The sequence below is a fragment of the Myodes glareolus genome, chromosome 2 (assembly GCF_982192425.1).
Source record: "Myodes glareolus chromosome 2, mMyoGla1.1, whole genome shotgun sequence".
NCBI lineage: Eukaryota > Metazoa > Chordata > Mammalia > Rodentia > Cricetidae > Myodes > Myodes glareolus.
In genome coordinates, this window is record NC_142027.1 from 96360217 (window position 1) to 96382880 (window position 22664).

Here is a 22664-nt window from a genome sequence, read left to right on the forward strand (position 1 = left end):
AGAGATAATGAGCCAGGCAGTGTTTAAATGAATACAATTTTTGTGTGATTATTTCGCGTGTAAGCTAGCAGGGCAGCTGAGATGAAAATTAGGGCCCCTCCACTCCTATTACATGCACATAACATAGGCAGCCATGATTTGTGCTGAGGAGTAACCACAGATCTCTGGTGTGGGAAAATGCTACAAAACAGTGTCTTTTGAACATGATAGGCAGGTACACTCTTAAACTCTCAACTATGGTTGCTACTTTTAAGACAAATGAGACCAGTCTAATCAATATTCCAGAGTAGATAGTTTAGGCCTCTCAAAGCCCCTGGATGGCAGCTGCCAAGGGAGAGCCAGCTTTCTTCGGGTAAGTTGGCCATGATTACATGCTTGCCCCATACTCACATGAACATCAGTAACAAAAAAAATGGCTTTGGGGTGAATCTAAGAGAAACATTTTGTCCTAACCGTGTGTGTGCGCGCGCGTGTGTGCGTACACGCTCACATATACATATGCTCACATTTTTTTTGTGGGTTTGCATTGAGGTTAGCATCTGGTGTCTTCAGTTACTTTCTACCTTATTTGGATATGTAAGTATAGTATATGGATGTCTGTACGCGTGGCTGTGTGGGTGATGTTGCTCAATTATATGTTTGTGGAGGCCAGAGGCCTTTATTGGGTATCTTACTGAACCACTTTCCACTTTACTGGACCTGTAGCTAACCAATTCAGCTAGAGTGACTGACCAACAAGCCTCTGGAGTCTATTTGACTCTGCCTCCTTGCACTGGTAATCCCACTCTTGAGCCTGGCCTTTTTATGCAAGTTCTGGAGATCCAAACTCAAGGCCTGTGGTTATAGAGCAAGCACTTTACTCAACCATATCCCCAGCTCTGTACTTTGGATATCTGCAAAGCTGAGTAATATAGGAAATGTCAAAGTTTAGTAAGCAAACCTGGGTTTGAACCCTACTCTTAACTTTTCTCCTTTGGCTGTCCATTCCTCTTATTTGAGTATTGGTATCTGTAATTGTTACGTGGTCAGCCCTTATGTTCACATAGTCACAAAAGATTTACAGTAAGGCTGGAGAAATGCCTAAGTAGTTAAGAATACCAGCTGCTCTTCCCAGAGAACTCAGGTTCAACTTCTGTACCCACATGGCTGCTCACAGTCATCTGTAACTCCAGTTCCAGGGGGAATTCAACTTCCTCTTCTGACCTCTGTGTAGTACACTGCCCTCAAATGATGCACAGCATGTATGTAAAATACTCATGTACATTTTTTTTAAAGAGAGATTTAACAATGATACCCCACTGTCTTGAGGATCAGCTTAGTAGGAGATGGAAAAACATTTGCTAATGAGCTCTGCTTCTCACCACTGTAAAATCCTTTCTCTTTGTAGCTTTGGACTTACTGGATAAAATGTTGACCTTTAACCCTCACAAGAGGATTGAAGTTGAACAGGCTCTGGCCCACCCATACCTGGAGCAGTATTATGACCCAAGTGATGAGGTAAGAGCCCGTGCTCCTGGCTGATGCATTAGAGATGTTTGTTTAGTAGTCAGCAGAAGCTTTAGCCGTGCCCTTGTCAAGATTTTCCTGAGGAACACAATGCCATGCCCACCTTTGCTCCCTGAGGATGAGCACTGTCAGGCACAGCGGGTAAAGCAGTGCATGTAGAGGAGGACAGCTGCACTACTGTGGAGCACGGAAAGAGGAAGGTGAGACCAAGGCAGCTTATAAGTGAAAGTGTTTCCTTTGGGGCTCATAGTTCCAGAAATTAGAGTTCATGATCATCTTGGCAGGGGCACAGCAGCAGGCAGATAACACTGGAGCAGTAGGTGAGAGCTCACATCTTGAGACAAAAGCACAAAGCAGAGGGAGATAACTCAAAAGTCTTCTGAAACCTCAAAGCCCTTTCCTTGACATACCTCCTCCAAAAAGGCCACACCTTCTAATCCTCCCAGATAGTTCTACCAACTGAGGATAAGTATTCAAGCATGAGCCTATGCTTCCCACAGTTAGAAATTGTAATGGCTTATGGCAGAAAGAGATAGATGAATTATGTACTGGTCCTGAGGGTTGAGGGTGAAGAGATAGGCAGCCTTCTGTTGTGACAGCAAGTAGAGTTAGTTAGCCAGTGACTCACACTGTGACCTCATGACTCTTCCCATTGTGCCATTCCAATGAATCCAGAGGTAGATGTGATAGCTCCTGAGAACAGACTAACATACTTTATATCTAATTTTTTAATTGTTTATTTTTTATATGCATTGGTGAGTAAAGTAGGATGCATTTACTTATGCATACATGGGTATTACTCCACAATACTCATCTTCATATAATTCAAATGTCTTAGTGTAACATTTTTGTTTTGTAGTACGAGGCATTGAGCCCAGGTCTAAAGTGATCTACCCTGAGCTTACATCCCCAGCTCTGTTTTTGCTGTAAGACAAGTTCTCGCTAAGTTTTCCATGTTGACCTAACATTCAACAGTCCTCTGGATAGTTTTTTTTTTTTTTTATGTTTTTGTTTATATAAAACCACCTCTACTTTTGTTACTGAGATATTTAGTGCCTTAAAACATTTGAAAATCCTTCTAGGGGATGTGATAAGTTCAAGAAATTCTCAAAATAACCGTGGTTATGCCCCCCTCTCTTTTTGTGTGCAGAACTTCACACATGCTACCACTTAGCTGCACACTAAGCCCTAGGACTTTTCAGATTTTGTGAGGCATTAATCCTATTGTATAAATTTCAGAATTTAAGCCAGACTTATAGATAAGTAAATCACTGCCTTGATCATGACAATTTGTGACTAGTAAATACTGTTTTTGTCTTAAAGCCCATTGCTGAAGCACCATTCAAGTTTGACATGGAATTGGATGACTTACCTAAGGAGAAGCTCAAAGAACTCATTTTTGAAGAGACTGCTAGATTCCAGCCAGGATACAGATCTTAAATTGGTCAGGTATCTAGAATTTTAACTATACAGTTAACCCCCTAGCAAGGGAGAGATGGTACAAGTTAAAAACATCTTTAGAAGGAAAAGAAATTCCGTGTGTCCTCCTTGGATTGATAGAGCTTTCCTTCTGATTGCTTCATGGTGTGAAATGAAGAAATTAGACTTCATCTTTCACAGATATCAGGACATGAAATAAAGTGACAGCTCTTAGACACTATGACAGTGATTGTATTGTGGGGGTGGGGGTATATGTGAGAACAGTACTTGGGAAGGAACAGCTTTGAGGCATTTACTCCTGAAAAGCTTTATTTTACTTTATATGACATTTTAAATGTTCAGAAATTCTAAATTCTATTGTGTAACTTTCGTGGCCTTGGGACTGTGTGGTTGGTCGGTCGGTCGGTTGGTTGGTTGGTTGGTTGTGGTGTTAGGGATTGAATCCAAGGCCTCATGCACGCTAAGCAAGTGTACCACTGAGCTACACTTCTAAGACTTGAGAAGAGGAAATGAATGAAGAGGGAAAGGGGGTTAAAGAATAATGGATGAATATGCTCAAAATACATTATAATGTATGAAAATGTTAGTGAAACCCATTATTATGTATAATTAATATATAATAAAAACATTTAAAAAATAAAGATTTGAAAAGATAGAATTTTATTCACTAAACACTGTAACTAAATGGAAGCCATTCATGACAAACACTGATAGGAGTTACACGTAGGAAGACAGTGAGTGTGTGAGGGGAGGATCATGGAGACTGTTCAGAAGACATCCAGGAAAGGAAGGAGAGGAGCACAGCATGGGAAGAGAGAAAAAGTAATAAACAGTCCCATAACCGGGCTGTGGTGGTGCATGCCTTTAATCCCAGCACTTAGGAGGCAGAGGCAGGTGGATCCCTGTGACTTTGGTCTACGAAGTGAGTTCCAGAATAGCGAGAAATGTTTCACAGAGAAACCCTGTCTCGATTTTAAAAAAAAAAAAAAAAAAAAGGAAGGAAATGGTTTTCATGCTGTGATACTGTAGCTTCATGTTTTGAAGGATTCAGTTGGAGAATGGAACGTGTAGTGCACAGTACTTCTTGTGCTGGCTAGAAAGCATGAGTGGGGGGCTGGAGAGATGGCTCAGTGGTTAAAAGCACTGGCTGCTCTTCCAGAAGTCCTGAGTTCAATTCCCAGCAACCACATGGTGGCTCACAACCATCTGTAATGAGATCTGGCACCCTCTTCTGGTGTGTGGGCATACATGGAGACAGAATGTTGTATATGTAATAGATAAAATCTTCTTTTGAAAAGAAAGCGTGAGTGGTTTCAAAGAGAGGAGGAGTCTCTTGTTAAGCTTTGTGTGTTCAGGGTAGCAGTCTGGTCTCTAGCAGTCCCTCCATATTCTGTCTTATAACTCAAGATAGGCCATCATTTTGTATTCTTTTCTGTAATTCTTTACATTAGAACTAAAGATTATTTGAAAGTTACTTACTCTTTAGGAGTCATGTTCCTTCCATCACACCATCACCACAGTACCAAGTTTTATTAGGGATTACTTGTCCCTCTTATCTGTACTCAAGGGGATGAATGGGCCTTGTTGGCAACTCTGTTCATCTTGCAGTTCTTGTCCATTCTGTGTTCTTGGGCTGACTCCCTCTTGAATAAAGTACAGCTGCAGAAGAAGTAATCCACAATGCTTGAGTTTTCCGATTGTCTCCCCTGATGAGACAGATCCAAAAGAAGTAGCCCAAGTACTTGTGCTAGAGAATCTCCTGGTGGACCTGGTCCACATATGTCGCTGTGCCAGATGCCACTGCTATGGTTCACACGTGAAGTATGGGCTAGAGAAACTGAAAAAAGCTTTCTTGAGGCAAAGTCTAGACTGATCTCTCAGAAGGATTGTATGTTCCTGGACTGAACTTCATGAACTTAGGTACAAGAGCTTAAGGGAGAATATGGTAAAAGAAGAGAAAATAGAATTTGTGTTAGATGTATTAACAGTGAGTAAAGCATTCTAGATGGGGCTGGAGTACTTACAAGGGAAAAGACTTAGAGAAGCAGCTGGAAGGAACAGTTGTTTCTGTGGTCACTGCAGACAAACAGCCAAGATGGCAGTAAGGTGGTGTTGACAAGAAGCCAATAATATTATTACATCAGTTTAGTGCTGGAGAACCATATATGCTTAAAGCTTGATATTTTCCCAGTGCTTTCAATGACAGTTTTCGACTATTCCGAAGAATTTAAAAAATTTTAAAGTAAATACTCATATCCCACCACCAGGTGCCATGGATATTTGACTGCACTCATTTTCTCCTCTTACCAGTCTGTCTCTTCTTCCGTCTACCTATTGACCCATCTCATATATTTCATACATTTCAAGGGGAAATTGCCGTCTAGACTGACTTACAGTTTATTTCTTTAACATAAAAATAAGGGGCCAGAGGAAAGGTGTCCACATGGTGGTCACAACCACTTATAACTCCAGTTCCAGGGGATCCTCCTCCCTTTTCCAGGCTCCATGGTCACTACACACATATAAAACACCATACACATAAAATAAATAATAATTTTTTAAATAAAAAAAGTAAAAATTAATTCAGAAGATAGCACTGACGTGTATGCTGACAGAGACAGATCCTCTCGGGCTCATTTTGCGTGTGGTCATACTCCTCAGTCTTTGTCATAGATCTGAGAACTTGACAGCAGTATGAAGGAATGTTCTTGAGCTCAGACAAGCTCCAAGCTGAGGATAGGGAGTGCTGAGAGATAAAGGGACGTTAGAGGGAGGGGCGTACAACTGAAAGTTGTCCCCTCAAACACCTACTGCCTGGGGCTAGCTTTCAGGTGTCCATCTGTGGCCTGAGCAGTTCTGAAGGGGGGGGGGTGGTAATTGCATTTTGCTTATGGGCATTTTCAGTGACCTCATACTCATCCAGAGCCATCTCCTCAGTCCCCCCTTCTGTAGATGTAGAAGCAGGCCTTTCTTCTCTCAGCCTCTTTATGAGTTTCCTTAGGCAGGTGGATTACTAAGAGCATTACCCTCAGCTCCCTTTGTTTCCTAGAAGATAGAAGCATTTTAGGGCCTCGTTAACCTGTCAGCGTATGGCCTTGTAAGTAGTTGACCTATGGCACTTACCCTTCCCACCCTGACTTTTGAGGGGGGTGGCAGGGTTTATCTGTGTGTCCCTGGCTAACCTTGAAATCACTCTGTATAGATCAGGCTGGCATCAAACTCAGAGAAACACCTGCCCCTGTCTCCTGAGTGCTGGGATTAAAGACATGTGCCACCACACATCTGGCCTCCACCCTGTCTCTTGAGTGGCGGGTGAAAGCCTTATCCCTGAAGTTGTTTGCGGCCTATCAAAGCAACACCACCAGATCTTTGTACTATCAGCATGTCAAATCAGTAAAATTCCAAAGAGAAGATCTTTCTAATATTAGAAGCACTTGGTCACTATACCAGCCCAACTAGATTTCCTTATCAGAATCAGATACAACATAGGACTTACATGGCAGCACTTTTTCTTCTCAAGAGATATTACAAAATGATGGGTACTAGCGAGGCTGAACTGTTATGTGCAGTGGATACTCTGTGGCAGCCTGAGTGTCGGCCATGTTTACCCCCAGTAGTGTGAACTTCAACAAGTCCTCCAGGAACTCCTAATACTCAGACCTTTGGGGGCCCTGACTCGCTCACTGGACTGCATTATGGTGGGAGTAGATTTGGAGTATGGTCTCTTCCCAAGTAAAAATATACTTCAGAAAAGTAAAGAGAGGTATGACTTGTGTTTTTCTATAGTGACGTTGCAGATGACCAGCCGTATGCAGGCTGCTGGAGGGGAGGGAGAGGTGTCTTGCTGAATACAGACGGATGTTTTGCTGACCAAAAGATAGATGACAAGCCGTTGACCTGCTTAATTTCACCTTATAGCATGGAGCCCAGCTACAGCTTCTTTTCTTTCAGCATCCATGCCTACTGCTCTCACTCCCATCGGGGCTTAGTTTGTTCTCAGTAAGAGAAAACTTGGGTATTAGCAACCCCATCATCCCATTGCAAGCATAGGTGACTGTCCTGCCTGTTTATCTAGCAGAAAGGGAACTTTCTAAGATAGGAAGGTCTTTTCAGCAGAGATGCGATATTTTAAAAAGATCCTTTAAACTCTGGTGTTTGGCTGTTGGAGTGGAGGGTGCTACATTGTTAATGAAGGGTGTATGGGTAAGCCAACAATGCTGTGATTGTGATTAAATGTGGGCGTGTGTCTTCCCTTAGTCACTGCGTATCTTAGCTTTTCTATTGCTGTGAAGAGATACCATAATTGATACCATAATTTCCTTCATATTTCAACGCTTATGAAGGAAAACATTTAGTTGGGGCTGGTTTATAGTTCAGAGGTTTAGTCCATTATCAGCATGGCGGTGTACAGGAAGACATGGTGCTGGAGAGGTAGCTGAGTTCTAACATCCACATTGGCAGGCAGCAGGAAAAGAGACTGAGCCTCTAGGCCTGGCTCAAGCTTCTGAAACCTCAAAGTCCACCCCGAGTAACACACTTCCTTTAACAAGGCCACACTGTGGTAACACCACTCCCATATGGAGGGGCATTTTCATTCAAACCACCACAGTGTACCAACGCAGATCTTAAAAATTGTCTGAAAAACTGGGCAGTGGTGGTGCATGCCTTTAATCCCGGCACTCGGGAGGTAGAGGCAGGTGGATCTTCGAGTTTGAGGCCAACCTGGTCTACAGAGTTAGTTCCAGGGTAGGCACCAAAGCTACAGAGAAACCATGTCTGGTGAGGGGGGCAGGGGTTGTCTGAGAAAGATGGCTGAAATGAGGCCGAGCTCCAGCCTTCAGGACCTGCATGTTACAGGTGTCATGTATGTGTAAGAATACAGTGACCTTTTTATGGCTCTTTATTCCCATTACATTTTACCTTGCCGTTTTGTACTGTTACTGCCTTTATTGTGACATGGCTCAATCCTTACTCCTGAGTTTGTCTTTTTTTTACAGGACAAGGGCTCAGAGGACTGGACGTGCTCAGATGTCGGTGTTCCTCCCAGTTCTTGACCCCTGGTCCTGTCTCCAGCCCGTCTCAACTTACCCACTCTGACTCCTTTGAGCCGCTTGGAGGGGCAGTTTCTGGTAGTAGTGGCTTTTATACTTTCACAGAATCCCTTCATCCAGAGATGTTTCCTGGCAACAGTGCCCTGCAGCAGTGTGCACATTGAGTGCACTTACTGCATACTGTTGCTTAGTCACTAACTGCTTTCTGGTTTGAAAGATGCAGTGGTTCCTCCCTCTCCTGAATCCTTTACATGTCATCCTGCTGAACCATGCAGCCTCACCAGGGCGAGAGTCTTTCCAAACTGGCTCTAGTCACTGACTCTCGCTTTACAGTAAAGAATGCTATTACATAAGGCACTTTAAGTCAGTGACAGCTCAAAATTTGCACTTCATCTGTTGACTAGAAACTGTCTACCCAGAGCAGGAGCTTGTGGACGTCCCTGGATGGTATTGCAGGCCGCAGGGGCATGTGCTTCTATCATGGGAGTCCTTTGGGGGCATTTTTCTGTGTATCATGTTAGTTCCATATTTAAGGTATGTGCTATTTGCCCAGCTTCTAAAAAATTGATCATTCTTCTAGAAAGGAAGCCTTGCACTGGCAATGTTACTCTACAGGTTTTCTTGTACTGTAATGGAGGTATAGCACTTGCCAACATATTAGGTGCTGTCCTTAACCAGAGATTTAAAGTAACGGCTGTGCTTGTCATTTGCTGCAAGATGTATAAGCACTGAGCTGTAGAAGTTTCTGGTGAAGTAGAGAGCAAGCTGACCTAGATGTTCAGGGAGGAGCTCCATATATGCCTTGAGCTGTTTCACACAGAAGGCTGTTTGCGTAACCACATCCACTGCCTTGGGATTTAGCTAAGAGGAACGCTGCGTCTTTAAATGAGAAAGTGTACAGTTCTTCTCTTACAGCATGTCAGCATCTCAAACCCACTTTTCAGCAGTTTAATGACTTGTAATAAAGCCTTCATGAGCTCTCATCATGAAGCTCTGTTCTGTTGCCAAGTTGAGGTGTTTCTGGTACTGCTGAGTTAATGTCATAAAAGACTAGCAGTAACTGTTCGAGCTCTCTCCTATTTACTGATTGCCTCTCTATTTTGTTCCTGCGCTGTGTGCTGTGGAGTTGATGGTGTATCCCAGTGCAGTGCCTCCTGACCCCCCTCACTGCTCTCTGGTGAGAAGTTTGCCTTGTTCCATACTTACTGTGCCCTTGCATGACTGTTAAGGCTTTCTGTGCAGAGATCACTGTCCAAGTGTCACAGCCTGTGATTGAGTAAAATCTATTGTGACCTCTGAGTTGTTTTCCACAGAGAGACTGCTACCCAGAAGATAACTTAGGAAAGATAATTCTAGTATTAGCTCTTCATTTCTCAGCTGTCTTTTTTGTTTTTCTCCCTTGTTTTTTGACAGCAATGGAGAATGGATTCTATATAGACTGCCTGCTAGTATGAACAGCAATGCACTTGTAACTCATGGAAATAAATGTACATCTTTATCTTTACACTGATGATACGATTCAGTGTTGATTTCCTCTGGATCGGTGTGTCTTAAGTGGATAGTCATAATCAATTTATAATTTGTGCTTCAGACAGATCTTGGGCCTCATTCTACTCCTCTCCACCCACCCCCTCCCTGCACTGCCCCACACAGCTGTTTATATAAGATGGCTTAGGTTCTCTGCCAACTGTGATGGTGCACACCTTTAGTCCCAGCCCTCAGAAAGCATGGCAGGTGGCTCTCTGTATTGGAGGCCAGCGAAGTCCAGGACTGTGTAGGCCCAGCCTCGAAAAAGCAAGTAAAAAAAAAGGTCGTCTCCTCATTCCTCTGGACAGCAAACAATTATGACATAGTCCAAACATACCAGGCTGGAATTTGGTTCCTTCTGAAAAGGGCCTTCCTGCCTGTGTGACCCTAGAACTGTGAGAAGGGCTGCTCAGAGCCCATGGTACCTGCTGCCAGGTTCAGAGTGACACACATACACCTCCCCTGCCTGCAGCATGGCTGACTCCTCCTCACAAGCCGGATCTCGATTCTTGCCCTAAGTCACTGCCTTTCACTTCCACACATGAAGTCCACTCAGCTCTAATAATACACTAGTAGTAAGTTTTCATTTTTCTTTTTTTTTTTAAGCATTGACAGTTTTCCTACTTATTTTTTCTTTATATTTCTAAGGGAGGTTTTCGTATTATATTATGAGATTAATTTGCAATCTTCTAAATAAGGAAACCATAACCTCACCTTCTAGACTGAGCTGTCTGTGCTCCCCAATCTTGGTACTGTGGGATGAGTGTAGCCTGAAACCACTCACTGCATCTTACAGTCACTATGCCACAACTAGGATAGCTTTCATTATGTGCACGGCATATGACACACTCGAGGCCATGTAGCCACTGTAACTGTGACAGCTAGTAGCTGTCATGTATGGTCACACTCATTACTTTGGTTCTTCTCACATTTCCAAGATACACTGGTGACATTGAGTGCCTCCATTATGTATATACACAGATAAACTGTCTAGTGGTAGGTTTTTCCATGTCTGAAAATTTGAGCAGAACACTGGTGAGAAAATTATGCTCCTTTTAGTTAGTTCAAGAAGACACCTGCCCAACAATCCAAGACAGATTTAAAGCCTTCTGCCCAGTGTTGAGCCAACACTCACCTACATTGAGGCCTCTCAGTAAAGAATGGTGTGTGTGCGTGTGTGCTCGCTCACCTCATTCCTGCTCCTGTGAGTGGGACAGTGCAGTGGGGTGGAGGTGACCATTAGCTTTGAAAAGCTGTATATTAACAGCAGATGTCTCTGAGGGATCACAAAGGTCAACCATCCACACTGCATGCCACATAGTGTTCAGACCACTTAGGGAAGAGTTTCATCTGCTTGTAACACTCATGTTAATATTAATAGTTACATTTGAATTTTTGGTGACTTATATAGTATGGTAATGGTATGTTAATACACAAACTCATATATGCATATGCTTTGGGTCCTTCATAATTCTTTTATATTTGTAAATCAGTGTTTTGAAACAATCCCAAGTTTAAGGGAAATATTTTTGTAAATGTAATAATGGTTTTGAAAATCTGAGCAGTTCTTTTGCCTACGCATTTTTAAAGCATTTGAGCTTTAAAATTGTTGTGCTACTGTGTGAAATATGGTACCTAAAACCCAGATGAGAAATGTGGAAGAAGGGAGTCATTGTGACTTCTCATACAGTGTCCAGCTTGACATGGTAGATCAACAACAGCAGGATCAGAGTCTCTAGGGTTGCTTCAGGTTTACCTAAAGCTTGTTGCCCTTTTGTGCCATTTATCCCTGCAGAACACTCCAGAAGTTCTTACACTGCTTTGTATCTGCTTTGTATTGTTGGTACATTTTTGGTATTGTATCCCAAAATGCATAGATTATTTAGGATAATGGTAAGTTTAAAAAAATAAATGTTGAAGGAAGATTTTATTAAGAATCTAAATGTTGTTTCATTATATTGTTAAACTTGAACATTTATCTGTGATTTATGTGATTTGGTTAATGTGTATAAAAATTGTAAGAGAAGTTTATATTTCATCTTAATTCTTTTGATGTTGTAAACATGCTTTTTAAGAGAGATTATTTGAATGTTTATGGCACCAGACTTGTAAAAATAATTACAAAAAAAATCCTTAGAATCATTAAATTGTGTCACTGTGTTACCAGGTAACGGTGCTGTTCAGTACGGGGTAGTCGTTCCACATAGCATGCCTGCTGACTTTGACTCTGCTGTAGCTGTTAGTAGTAGTCACAGGTTGATGCTCTGGGTGACTGAGTATTCTGTTGAGACCTTGGCTGTGGGGAAGGGGAAGGCCCCTCCATCCCACCCCATCCCTTGGCCTTCAGTGGCCCCAGTACAGGCAGACGTCAGGTGCAGTCTCTTTCCACATCAGAAATTCATCACTGTTAACAAGTCTTGAGCATTGGCTTCTCAGTGTTGTTGGCAGTGACTTATTTACAAGGTTTTTTTGTTTGTTTGTTTGTTTTAATGCTGGGGTGGCTTTAGTCACTAATGCCAAGTTGACCACCTTCCCCTCAGTTCTTAGCTGTAGCTGGCTCTTTCAGTCTCTGCAACAGACTGTCAGCTGTGAAAGGGAATCAGTATCGTATGCCACGTTGTACAGAAGGTATAAAAATATATTTCAAGTAGTTATCACCATACCACACAGCAAATACTGAGTACCAAGCCTTCCTAAATGTTTCTTATGACATTGCATGTTGTTGCATGGTGCTAGTAATTCTCTGCTTTGAAAACTCCTCAGGGAATGGTGTCACCTAAGCTGAATGGTTCAGAAGGGTGTCTTGAGCCACTTGGCATATTACATTTAAATCTTCAGGAGAAAACAATAGAAATGACTATTTTCTTTGTTCAGTGCTGAAGCCTGATGGTTGTAGTTGACCTACTTTACCATCCCTTAACAGCCATGATAGACCAGCATCTTCATTGCCGTACTTAGTCTGAACTAAGACTGGGGGTGGAGTCACAGCAGGTAGAGACAAATGTCGAAGTCCTCCTTGAGGTCCAGTGCCGAGGTGAAGAGGATAGGGCCTGAGGGTGTTCATAGGAGTAGTAGTGTGATCTGGAGCATACTGTTTGTGTTTCTCCAGGTCTAAGAGGAAAGAGACAACAGGGAAGAGGAAATAGTCAGTGAAACAAGGACAGCAGATAGATGCCAGCTTCTTTGACTCAGCCATAAAGAATGGCTAACGCCAGTAATTTTTCAGGTAGGGAGGAAAGAGCAGGCTCGTGCCTCGCAATATGTCTTATTTATTTATTTTGGTGAAGTAAAGATCACAGCTAATGATGAGGAAGATCCTTTGTGAGAAGTGGAAATTAAAGGGCTATCCTCTAGGGGGCAGTGGAGTGGTGACCCAGTGAGAAAACCAGCATAGGGCCAGGGCAAAGGGCTGTGGTGTAGACACTTAGTACAGAGAGGGTACGGTAGGAGGCAGAAGGCAGATTCCCCTTGTGTGTAGATTCTTTAAAAATAGAGTATCTCTCCACAGGAGGGCAGAAAAGTCAGTAGAGCTATTTACACAGTCTGTGGGTGTGTCCCCCATGTACATAGTGTGACACTACATGGCTAGGATGGAGGAGAAGAGACTACATTTCAGTAATCGTCTAGTAGCGGCCAGGCATGGCAGCACACACATTGAATCCCAGCACTCTGGAGGCAGAGCCTGGTCTTTAAAGGGGGCGTTCCAGATCAGCTGAAGATACTTAAGGAGACCTTGTCTCAAAAAAATAAAATAAAAAGCAGTGAAAGAAACTTGTCTGTGTGTCTTTCCCCTTATTTACTAATTTCAAGTGAATCCAGAAAACACTAAATTCCTGCTGGGAACCAGCAGAGCCAGCTACTGACTGGGAACCAGCAGAGCCAGCTACTGACTGGGAACCAGCAGAGCCAGCTACTGACTGCCTCAAGAGCTATCGGTGTCTTCATGAAACCACCAGTGTTGCAAGACCTTTCTCCAAAAAGGAGAAAGAACAACAAACTTTTCTGTAGTAGATTTGGGGGTGTTCCTGTGGGGATTCACTAAGTATTCACTTAAAAGCAAGGATGTGAAAAGTAGTCAATGCTAAAACAGCTTTTTTACGTTCTGAGAACATCAGCAGGGCCCACTAGGTGCCCTTCGCTGACTTTGGTTGTGGGCACATAAGCAGTTGGGGGTGATCTTTGAAATTCAAGGCATGTTTAATCACTGGTGTCTGGGGAAATTGCTTTGTTTCCTGCTTTTCCTTCATTTACAATTTCCTAATTTCGTCTTCACAAACTTGAGGGTTTATGAGAGAATGGAGAGAAGTGCTTACTTTGGGGGTTTTGATGTTTACAGTGCTAGAGGTGAACTCCATAGCTTACAGCATGAACAAGAGCAAGGACTCAAGTCACTGAGCCTGCCTCCAGCCTGAGGGGTGTTCTTGTCATCCACATATGAGCTTAGAGATGATCTCTGTGACTGACTGGACTTGTGACAATAGTGCCAGGTTGGGCCAGGCCAAGGACAGGAAGGTTGCCTAGGGTTTAGGCTCAGTGATGTACAGGGGACAAAGACTTGAGAAAGAAATGGTAGAAATCAAGGCCAGTGTCGGCTACATAGCAAGACTTTGTAAAGTAAGCTATTGCCTGACAGGTGGCACACTTTTAATCTCAGTACTTGGGAGGCAGAGATAGGTGGATCTCTTGAGTTTGAGGCCTCTCAGGGCTATACAGATAAATCCTGTCTCAAAAAACTAAAAAAAAAAAAAAAGTGTTAAGTATAATCTTAAAAAGAGCCTCTCCGCCCACACAAAATAACTCCAATTAGAACAGATTAGACCAAATCAAAGATGCCCACATTTAATGAATTCAGTGTTCCTAGGTGATTGGGAGCATGACAGGAAAGACAGACCATGCCAAACCGAAAGACTGTGTGTTCCTTTTTCCAGCCTAAATATCCTGTGGGAGTGGTCCTGAGCCTCCCTGGGGTTGGCGCTTGCCTGGCTTTCTGGGAGGTAGAGTCTGACCCAAGGCAACTCCCAGGGGGAGAGTACTTGAGATGTAGCATTCTGCTCCACTGGCGCCCCTATGATAGATGCCACGGACTGGGGTAACATTTTCTTTTTTTTTTTTAATTTATTTATTGTGTATATAGTGTTCTGGACACCAGATCTCATTATAGATGGGTGTGTGCCACCATGTGGTTGCTGGGAATTGAACTCAGCACCTCTGGAACAGCAGCCAGTTCTCTTAACCTCTGAGCCATCTCTCCAGCCCCTGGGGTAACATTTTCAATCATCCCAAACTCCTTGGATATAGGGGTGTTGGCTCAAGTCTGGCTACTTCCTGCAGGCATGGGGCAATGTGGGAGAGGGGGACCTGGGAGTTGGTGCACTCACACTTGGCGAGAGAATGGCATCCAGTTTGCTGTCATACTAGAATCCCCAGGCAGCTGCTTTTTTGAGGGAGATGAGAAGGCAAGTGACTATTGGCCATATGAAATGGGGCTAGCCTTATGATGGGACACAGTAGCAGATGCAGATTGTCTGCATTGTCTGGAGAAAGCTTTATAAGTTGGTCTTGGCCCAGGCAGCAGGAGTGACTTGTAAAATATGCTTGAAACTGGCTGGGGTTAGCATGGCAAGACTTTTCCCAGAACCTGTAAGAAAACTGGAAGAGGCAGTTGCTTTTAGGATACACCTGAACCCTGTTAATCCTGACTATGAAGCTTGTTAAAGAGGCACACCTGTCTGTATTTTAGCAGGCAACTTCATTAAATGTCATGAAGTAATAAGTTAACAGTACCTAAATTAGCCAAAATGAGGCAGCTTTTTAGCTATGCAGGTAATCCCAAATCCTTTCCTTAGCCCTTGGAGGACACCAGTCTTAGAAGCAGTGCTTGCTGCTAGCTGCTGAATACAGGAGGCCCAAAGATTTTTTTCCTGTGGGGGGAAGATTTAGTCTACTTGTCTTGGCAGGATGAGAAGATCAATTCCCTGGGTGAAGCATGCAGGAACCTGAAGAGGTGAAAGGCTGCTTTTTGCTGAGCGGGTGGGTTTACCAAGGCCAGGCCAGGCCAGGCCAGGGAAGGTCTTCTGTCTTCTTGGAGGAGCTAAAGGATGCTGCGGAAGCTGGCATGTCTGTGTTAGAAGCTCTTTTGTTAAATGCCATATTATTAGATCTGTAAAGGCACCTGAGAATTACGTACCATTTCCTGTTATTTTAAGCTGAGCATATAAGCTAAATTTAGGTATGTGTTTTATCCAATTAGTATACCAATGCTAGTAAATGTAAGAAGATTAAAAGGAATATTTTAATGAGCCAAAGAAAGCACCCGTGGGTACTATAACCCCAAGATGGTGCTGAGGTCAAAATGGCAGCTACCCACGTGTTTGGATTTTTCCAGAGCTGTTACAGTCTGGAGTTACCTTAAAATGAGCACACAGAATTTACACACAGAGACATACTGTGGCCACATTCTTACAGACAAAGCTCTTGGGAACCTGTGTCAGCTGACCTACTTTAAAATCCTGGTGTAGTTTAGTAGAGTGAGACAAACAGCGGGAGGGGGGAGAGCAAGGGAGCGTGGCAGAAACCGTGGGCTTTTGGAGCCTTGTTTACTTAAAATGTTAGACCCAATTTTAAAGGATTTTTGTAAAAGGCCATCAAAAGATGTTTTAGAAATCAGTTTGGAATCGCAAGCAACCCATTAGAAGCATGTGCCTGTATGACTCGAGTCTGTCACCATGCATCCACTGGGACAGACCTTGAGCCAAAAATGGGGCTGTGAAAATTAAATGGCAGGCATCCCTGTCCACGCAATCTTCATCTCAGTGAAAGTGTGGGTCAGGCTTCCGGTAGAGGCCACGACTTGAGCAGAAAACCCGAAAAGCAAATGGGTCACTCCAGGAACCCTACTGGCCATGCACTTTAAAAGGGGAAATCATCTGAAGCCGATCTTGCCTGGTGGAGAATGCATGAAGGGCTTTTTCCAGCACATGGCCCTGGTCCCGCAGGGAAAAACAGACCCTTTCCATGGGAAACCTCCATTAGGAAAAATCTTAAAATGGGCCTCTCTGCTGATACAAATAACTCAGATTAGACCAAATCAAAGATGCCCATGTTTAATGAATGCAGCACTCTCGAGTGATCCGAAGCATGGCGGAGGAATACAGGGAGAACACATACAACACCAAAGACGATGTGTTCTTTTTTCTGGCCTAAATAGCCTGTGGTTTCCAGAGGTGGAGTCCAGACCAAGTCAACTCCCAGGGGGAGGGGGCTTGAGATGTAGCTTTATGCTCCATTGATACCCCAAGGGTTAATGCCAGGGACTGGGGTGATGTTTCCAGTCACAAGGTAATAATCCAGGTAGATAAGCCTAAATGGCTAAGTGTTGGATTGTTCTTGAGTTTCTTAGCAGGGGCAGTGGAGCCAGTTAGATCTATGAATGGTAAGTGGGAGCTGAATCCTAGAGCAAGGGGTTTGTCTGGATAATAAGAAAGTAGTAGTGAAAGCTAGGCATTAAAGAAGTGGAGGTGAGCAGCCTGGGTGGTGGGTTCAGGGCCAAAACTGCTGAGCCCAAGGGAAGACCCGGGGTGGTGACTTGCTACAGACTGGCAATTCATGAACACATAGTAGCTGGCCATATGCCCAGGCCCATTCCTAAGTTAGTTTAGGGACAAATAGCCATATCATTATGGTTTCCTTGAATCCTAAACCACCTAGTCTCTTAGAGTATTCTTGCATCTCTTCCCTTAATGTCTTTCCTTTTTCAATACTAAAGTGTTCCCAACGATGATTGTGAGATTGTCAAAGGCTTTCTAGTGCAGAAAATGTGAATTTCTTAGAACTGCCTACACAGAAATGGGGGGTCACTGAGACAAGACCAAAGTGAAAAACCAACAGTGGATAAGTGGAAACGCTCCCAGGGTTCCTAGACCGACACAGGCTGGAGATGTAGTTTAGTGATATTTATTACTTGCTCACAAGGCCCAGTACCCCCAAAATATTCCAATTTTTAATTTTGTGTTGTTTTGGCCCTCTGTTGTACATGCAAAGACCATAGCACAAATTTCTCATGCTTAGGGTGCCTTTCGTGAGATGGAATCTGGGAAGGCTTACCTCCATCCTTCACTGTCTATCTCCCACTCCTTAAAGATGAAGCACCCAGGGTGCTGGAGAGATGGCTCAGAGGTTAAGAGAACTGACTGCTCTCCCAGAGGTCCTGAGTTCAATTCCCAGCGACCACATGGTGGCTCACAGCCATCTATAATGAGATCTGGCGCCCTCTTGCATACATGGAAAGAATGTTGTATACATAATAAATAAATCTTTAAAAAAAAAAAAAAAAGATGAAGTACCCAGAGAAGAGCAAATGTCACAGAAGATGGAGTAACCAAGGAAATAGTGAAGCTGTAGGCAGCTCCACTGAGGACAGAGGTGGACGGGGGAACTGAGCTGGCAACAGACCCATGTGCTTGAATAGCTCCAGATGAGACCCAACACAAAATGGCAAATTTTCTCAAAACATGGGATTATTTCATAACTAGATTGAGTGGTTCCCAAGCTTCAACTTTGTAGATGCCAATGTCAAGTCCAGAACCTGTCTGGTGAGGTCATCCTCCTTAGAAGGATGAGAAGACCAGACCTACCTGCACAGAGAAGCCGTACACAAAGGAGAGACACTTAAAGACGTAAAAAAACTAAAAATTTGTAGAAACAGGCTCTCCCGATTGGTCTGGAGAAGCAGGGGTTCTGTGTAATCTAAAGTGCCTGCGTGTTTAAATCACAGTGTCGTAGCCTACAGGAGTGAGTAGCACCCTGCTCCCATCTTGTTAGATGGTGCACTGGCCACTGCTAAGTTAAGAATAAAGCTGCTCTGGCCATTGAGGTAGCTTCAAGGATAGAGGCAGTTGCCATTGATCCTGAGATTGGCTCTTGGAACCACTTGCTTTCACACCGACACATGAAGTAATTCTTTTTTGTTGTTGTTTTTGAACTTTAAATCCCTACATGTCAGAGCAGCTGCCTTAGCTGAACTCAGTTCAGTTGTAACAAAAATGCAATACCAAAACATTTAACAAAGGAAACTAGGCTGTTAGTGGTGGCACTATCCCACCCCAAGGAAAGGTTAAAGCTGAGACCCCTGGGCCTGCCTGGCAAAGTGAATTCCCCTGAAAGGTGGGTATTTGCTGCAGCCGTGAGTGGGTAAACCACACAAAGAGCATTTTAATCTTTTGTTTTTGAAAAGTAGGTGTTGTCTTGTCATGAAAGGAACAGAGTGCTTCTGCCCCACCCCTTTGGGTGCCCTGGAGGCACAGGTTTGCAGACAGTCAGCCAGCACACAGGTTGCAGTTCTGCCCACGTAGGAACATGGATGACAGGCCCGGGAGCAGCCAGAGCTTGACTCGAAGATATGTAGAACTGGCACAGAGTCCACTTGGCATTGCATGGCTGCTTTTCTGCTGTTTTCACTTAAGAATGGGTTTGTGGTCATAGAACGATGTCCACTAGAGAGCAAAAAAAAACATGTCTCAGAAGAAAACAAGTACACCCTGGCCATCAGGAGCCACTGTTGGGACACCTTGGCAGCTAGAGCCAGGCAGTACATCCAGGCCATGGCCGATTGCTGGCATGCCTTAGTTACCCCCCATACAGCCTGTATAGACCCCACTGGACTGTGATTGAGTAGCATCAAACAGGTCAGTCTCAGCCTGAAGTTGCTCTGTCTCACCATGCCTACCCCAAAGGCCAGCCGACACATCCTCTTTCCCTCCTCTCCTATGTCCTGCTTGCTTTGAGTTTTGTTTTTCCTTGATTGTACAGACCATGCCGGGTCCTTGATGTCAGAAGTGAGCACCAACCTGCCCAGCCCAGGACATCCCCATCTCCATCCCACTCTCAGCAGCAAGCACACAGCAAGAACCAGGTCACATGCTCTAAGAAGTCTCTGAGATCACCCGAGCTGGGCTGCTTGCCTGTCCCAGTGGTGAATTCCCACCAGGTCTGACTCAAGAACCAAACTACCGCTCCTCAAGGCAGGCAAGTCTTCCAGAGTGGAGACCAAGAGCTAGCTCCCCAACCTGCACCCATGGGAGCTCTGCTTCTGGGATAGTCTGATCATGATTGTTCCACAATCTCCGCTTCACCAGTAGCTTACCTGATACACCAGGGAATTTGTATGAGGCAGCGTCCTCCAGCATCCCAACAGATGCTTGAGGTTTGTATTTGCTCAGCACATGCTCTACCAGCAAGCTACAACCCCAGCCCAGCCAAAGGGCTTAATACTTTGTGTGACCCTGGCAACAAGAAAAAGGAAAGTTTTAAACCTAGAAAGAAATTTAAGGACACGTTGAAGAGCCAAAAAAGGAGGCTGAGGTGGGAGGAACACAGGTTCTAGGCCAGCCTGGACTTTATGATGAGCCTGTCTCAAAATTTTCATTTTACCACCTTCCCTCCATTGATACAGTGTGTTTACGTAGACCTTGGGTCAAGCATGATGTTCTAGGCCTGTAATCCTAGCACTCACAAAGCTAAGGCATGGGAATCACAAGCTCCAGCTTGAGCTACCTACAGAGAACCTGTCTGGGAAAAAGTAACAAGGCTCTAATCTCAGCATGCAGGAGGTAGAGCTAGGCAGACCTCTGGTAGTTCCAGGACAGCCAGGGCTACACAGGAAAGATCCTGCTGATGGGTGGGTGGGGTGGATGGAAGGAGAAAAACAACTCCTACGGGTTGTCCTGACCACATGTGCATCTACCATGAAATCTGAGGATGAAACGTGGGTCACCATGCTTGTATGCCAAGCAAGCACTTTTAACCGCTGAGTCATCTCACTGGCCTGCTTCTGTTGTTGTCATCTTGGGTTTTGCTTTTGTTTTTTGGGTTTTTTTTTTTTCTGATTTTACACAAGCCACCACAGACAATAGTGTAGAGAGCTGATGCAGCTGGAGACAGAGCATAAGATGAATCAACAATGAGAACTCCTGCCTCATTTCCAGCTCCACAGCCAAGAGCCCTCACCTGTCACCACCAATGATTAGGGAGCTAATTAGGTGTCTTTTAGTGAATAATCCTATTTTGTTGGTGGTCTTGCTTCCAGCAAATGGGGATGGTAAAGGCCAGATGCTGTACAGTTGTAAAGTACTGTGTGCCTTGGCGCTACTGACAGGACTAGAAATAAATGCACTGCATCTGGCCGGCCAGCATGTCTGGGCCCAGCGAGAACTGAGTTTCACCTTAGCAATGCCACCATCAGATATCCCGTGACAATAATGAGAGAGAAAGTGGCAGCAATGGGTAAAGATGCTGATACTAGCTAGCGTTTTAGCATGGCAAAAAGAATGTCGTGTCAGGCTGGGCAATCTCAGCAAGTCAACGCAGCAGTGTGGCAATTGGTGAGAATTTTTTTTTTTTAGCATAGCTTTTCATATGGCAAGAAACAGCACACGCACACACTGCCTTGGCCATCTTGCTTCCTTTGAGGGGGAGGGGCTTTGAGACAGGGTTTCTCTGTATATTCCTAACTGTTCTGGAACTCTGTAGACCAGGCTGGCCTCAAACTCTCAGAGATCCTCCTGCCTCTGCCTCCCGGGTGCTTCTTTCCTCTTTGGATGCACATCATCCCAGCTGCAGCCTGTCTGCTTTGTATAATCTTAGTCCCCCCCCCCCCCGCCATCTAAACATTGGACTAAGCATCCGCTCTCCTAGTGCCTCACGGTATGAATTGAACCTCAGCATGTAAAGTTCTGGAAGGTCATTCAGACCATCTCCAAACCAGAGCAAGTGTTAGCAGCTGTGTCTCCCCACACTGGACAGATTCTAGCCATGTTTCTGAGCTAGGTAGGCTTGCTGTCTACCCCAAAGTCACATTGCCTGTTCTCTCATCCAGGAAATTACGACAAAGACGTTATGTGTGCATGTCACAATGGCTGCTACCTTCCTCAGGTTCAGGTATTAAAAATGGTTCTAAATAAAAGCCTGGCATTCAAATATTGGGCCTAGAGACCAGCACCTGTGACTTAGCCACACCCAATCACTGTGGGAGGACAGATGTTCCTTATTGGAAGTAGAGTGCCCTTGTTGGATATATTTTAACTGAGCTGGCAACAGCTCGGCAGTAGTAGCACACTTGCCTAGTAGGTTCCTAGCACTGAAAAGGAAAAGAAGTTTTTGGAGGTGGTATGATGTGGAATTTCCCTCTGTATGCTCTGAGTACATTTTATTACCATTGGTTAATAAAGAAATTGCTTTGGCCTATGGCAAGACAGAATATAGCCAGGCTGGAAGAGATATATAGAGTAGGCAGAGTCAGAGACACCATGTAGTTGCCAAAGGAGGACACCAGAACCTTACCAGTAGGCCACAGCTTCATGGTGATACATAGAGTAATAGAAATTGGTTAATTTAAGATGTAAGAGTTAGTTAATAAGAAGCCTGAGCTAATAGGCCAAGCAGTGTTATAATTAATATAGTTTCTGTGTGATTTTTTTTCAGGTCTGGGTGGCTGGGAACAAATGAGAAGGTTCCATCAACAGTGGTGTGTGCATAATATACTCAACCTTCCTCTGCACTTAGAAATGGGTCATGCAGCCGTGCAGTGGTAGCACACTCCTTTAATCCCAGCCCTTGAGAGGGAGAGGTAGGAGGATCTCTGAGTTTGAGGCCAACCTGGTTTACAGAGCTAGTTCCAGAACAGTTAGAGCTATTACAGAAAGAAACCCTGTCTCGAAAAACTAAAAAGAGAGAAAAAAGAGAAAGAAGGAAGGAGAGAGGAAAAAGAAGGAAGAGAGAAGGAAGGAAGGAAGGAAGGAAGGAAGGAAGGAAGGAAGGAAGGAAGGAAGGAAGGAAGATAAAAATGGGATCATGCAATCTGGGCAAGATCCTGACTCTACAACAATGGAGATGTTTGTGGTGGAGCTGAAGATGAAGCTCAGGCAAAATGCATGTCCAGTATTCACGAAACCCTGGGTTCAGTCCCCTGCACAGAATAAACCAAGCATGGTGGCATAATCTCTAAACTCAGGAGGATCGATGTTCAAGGTCATCCTTAGCTACATACCAAGTTTGAGGGATAAATGAGAATAAAAGGGCTAAAAGATTCCTTTTACATTTTGATTAGTTATTTTTGTATAGGTGTTTTGTCTGTGTGTATGTCTG

General features: G+C 44.1%; 1 protein-coding gene across 2 annotated transcripts in view; it reads left to right on the forward strand.

Annotated features, from left to right (window-relative positions):
• Positions 1 to 11695, forward strand: part of Mapk1 (mitogen-activated protein kinase 1) — a 65762-nt gene extending 54067 nt beyond the window's left edge. The window contains exons 7-9 of one of the 2 annotated variants that reach the window (XM_085684605.2): positions 1388 to 1497; positions 2830 to 2955; positions 7944 to 11695. In XM_085684605.2, the coding sequence (XP_085540731.1) occupies positions 1388 to 1497; positions 2830 to 2946 (227 nt within the window). In that variant the 3' untranslated portion in view covers positions 2947 to 2955; positions 7944 to 11695. The remainder of the gene's footprint in view (positions 1 to 1387; positions 1498 to 2829; positions 2956 to 7943) is intronic. The other variant, XM_085684608.2, reaches the window with a different exon arrangement.
• Positions 11696 to 22664: the final 10969 nt, after the last annotated feature.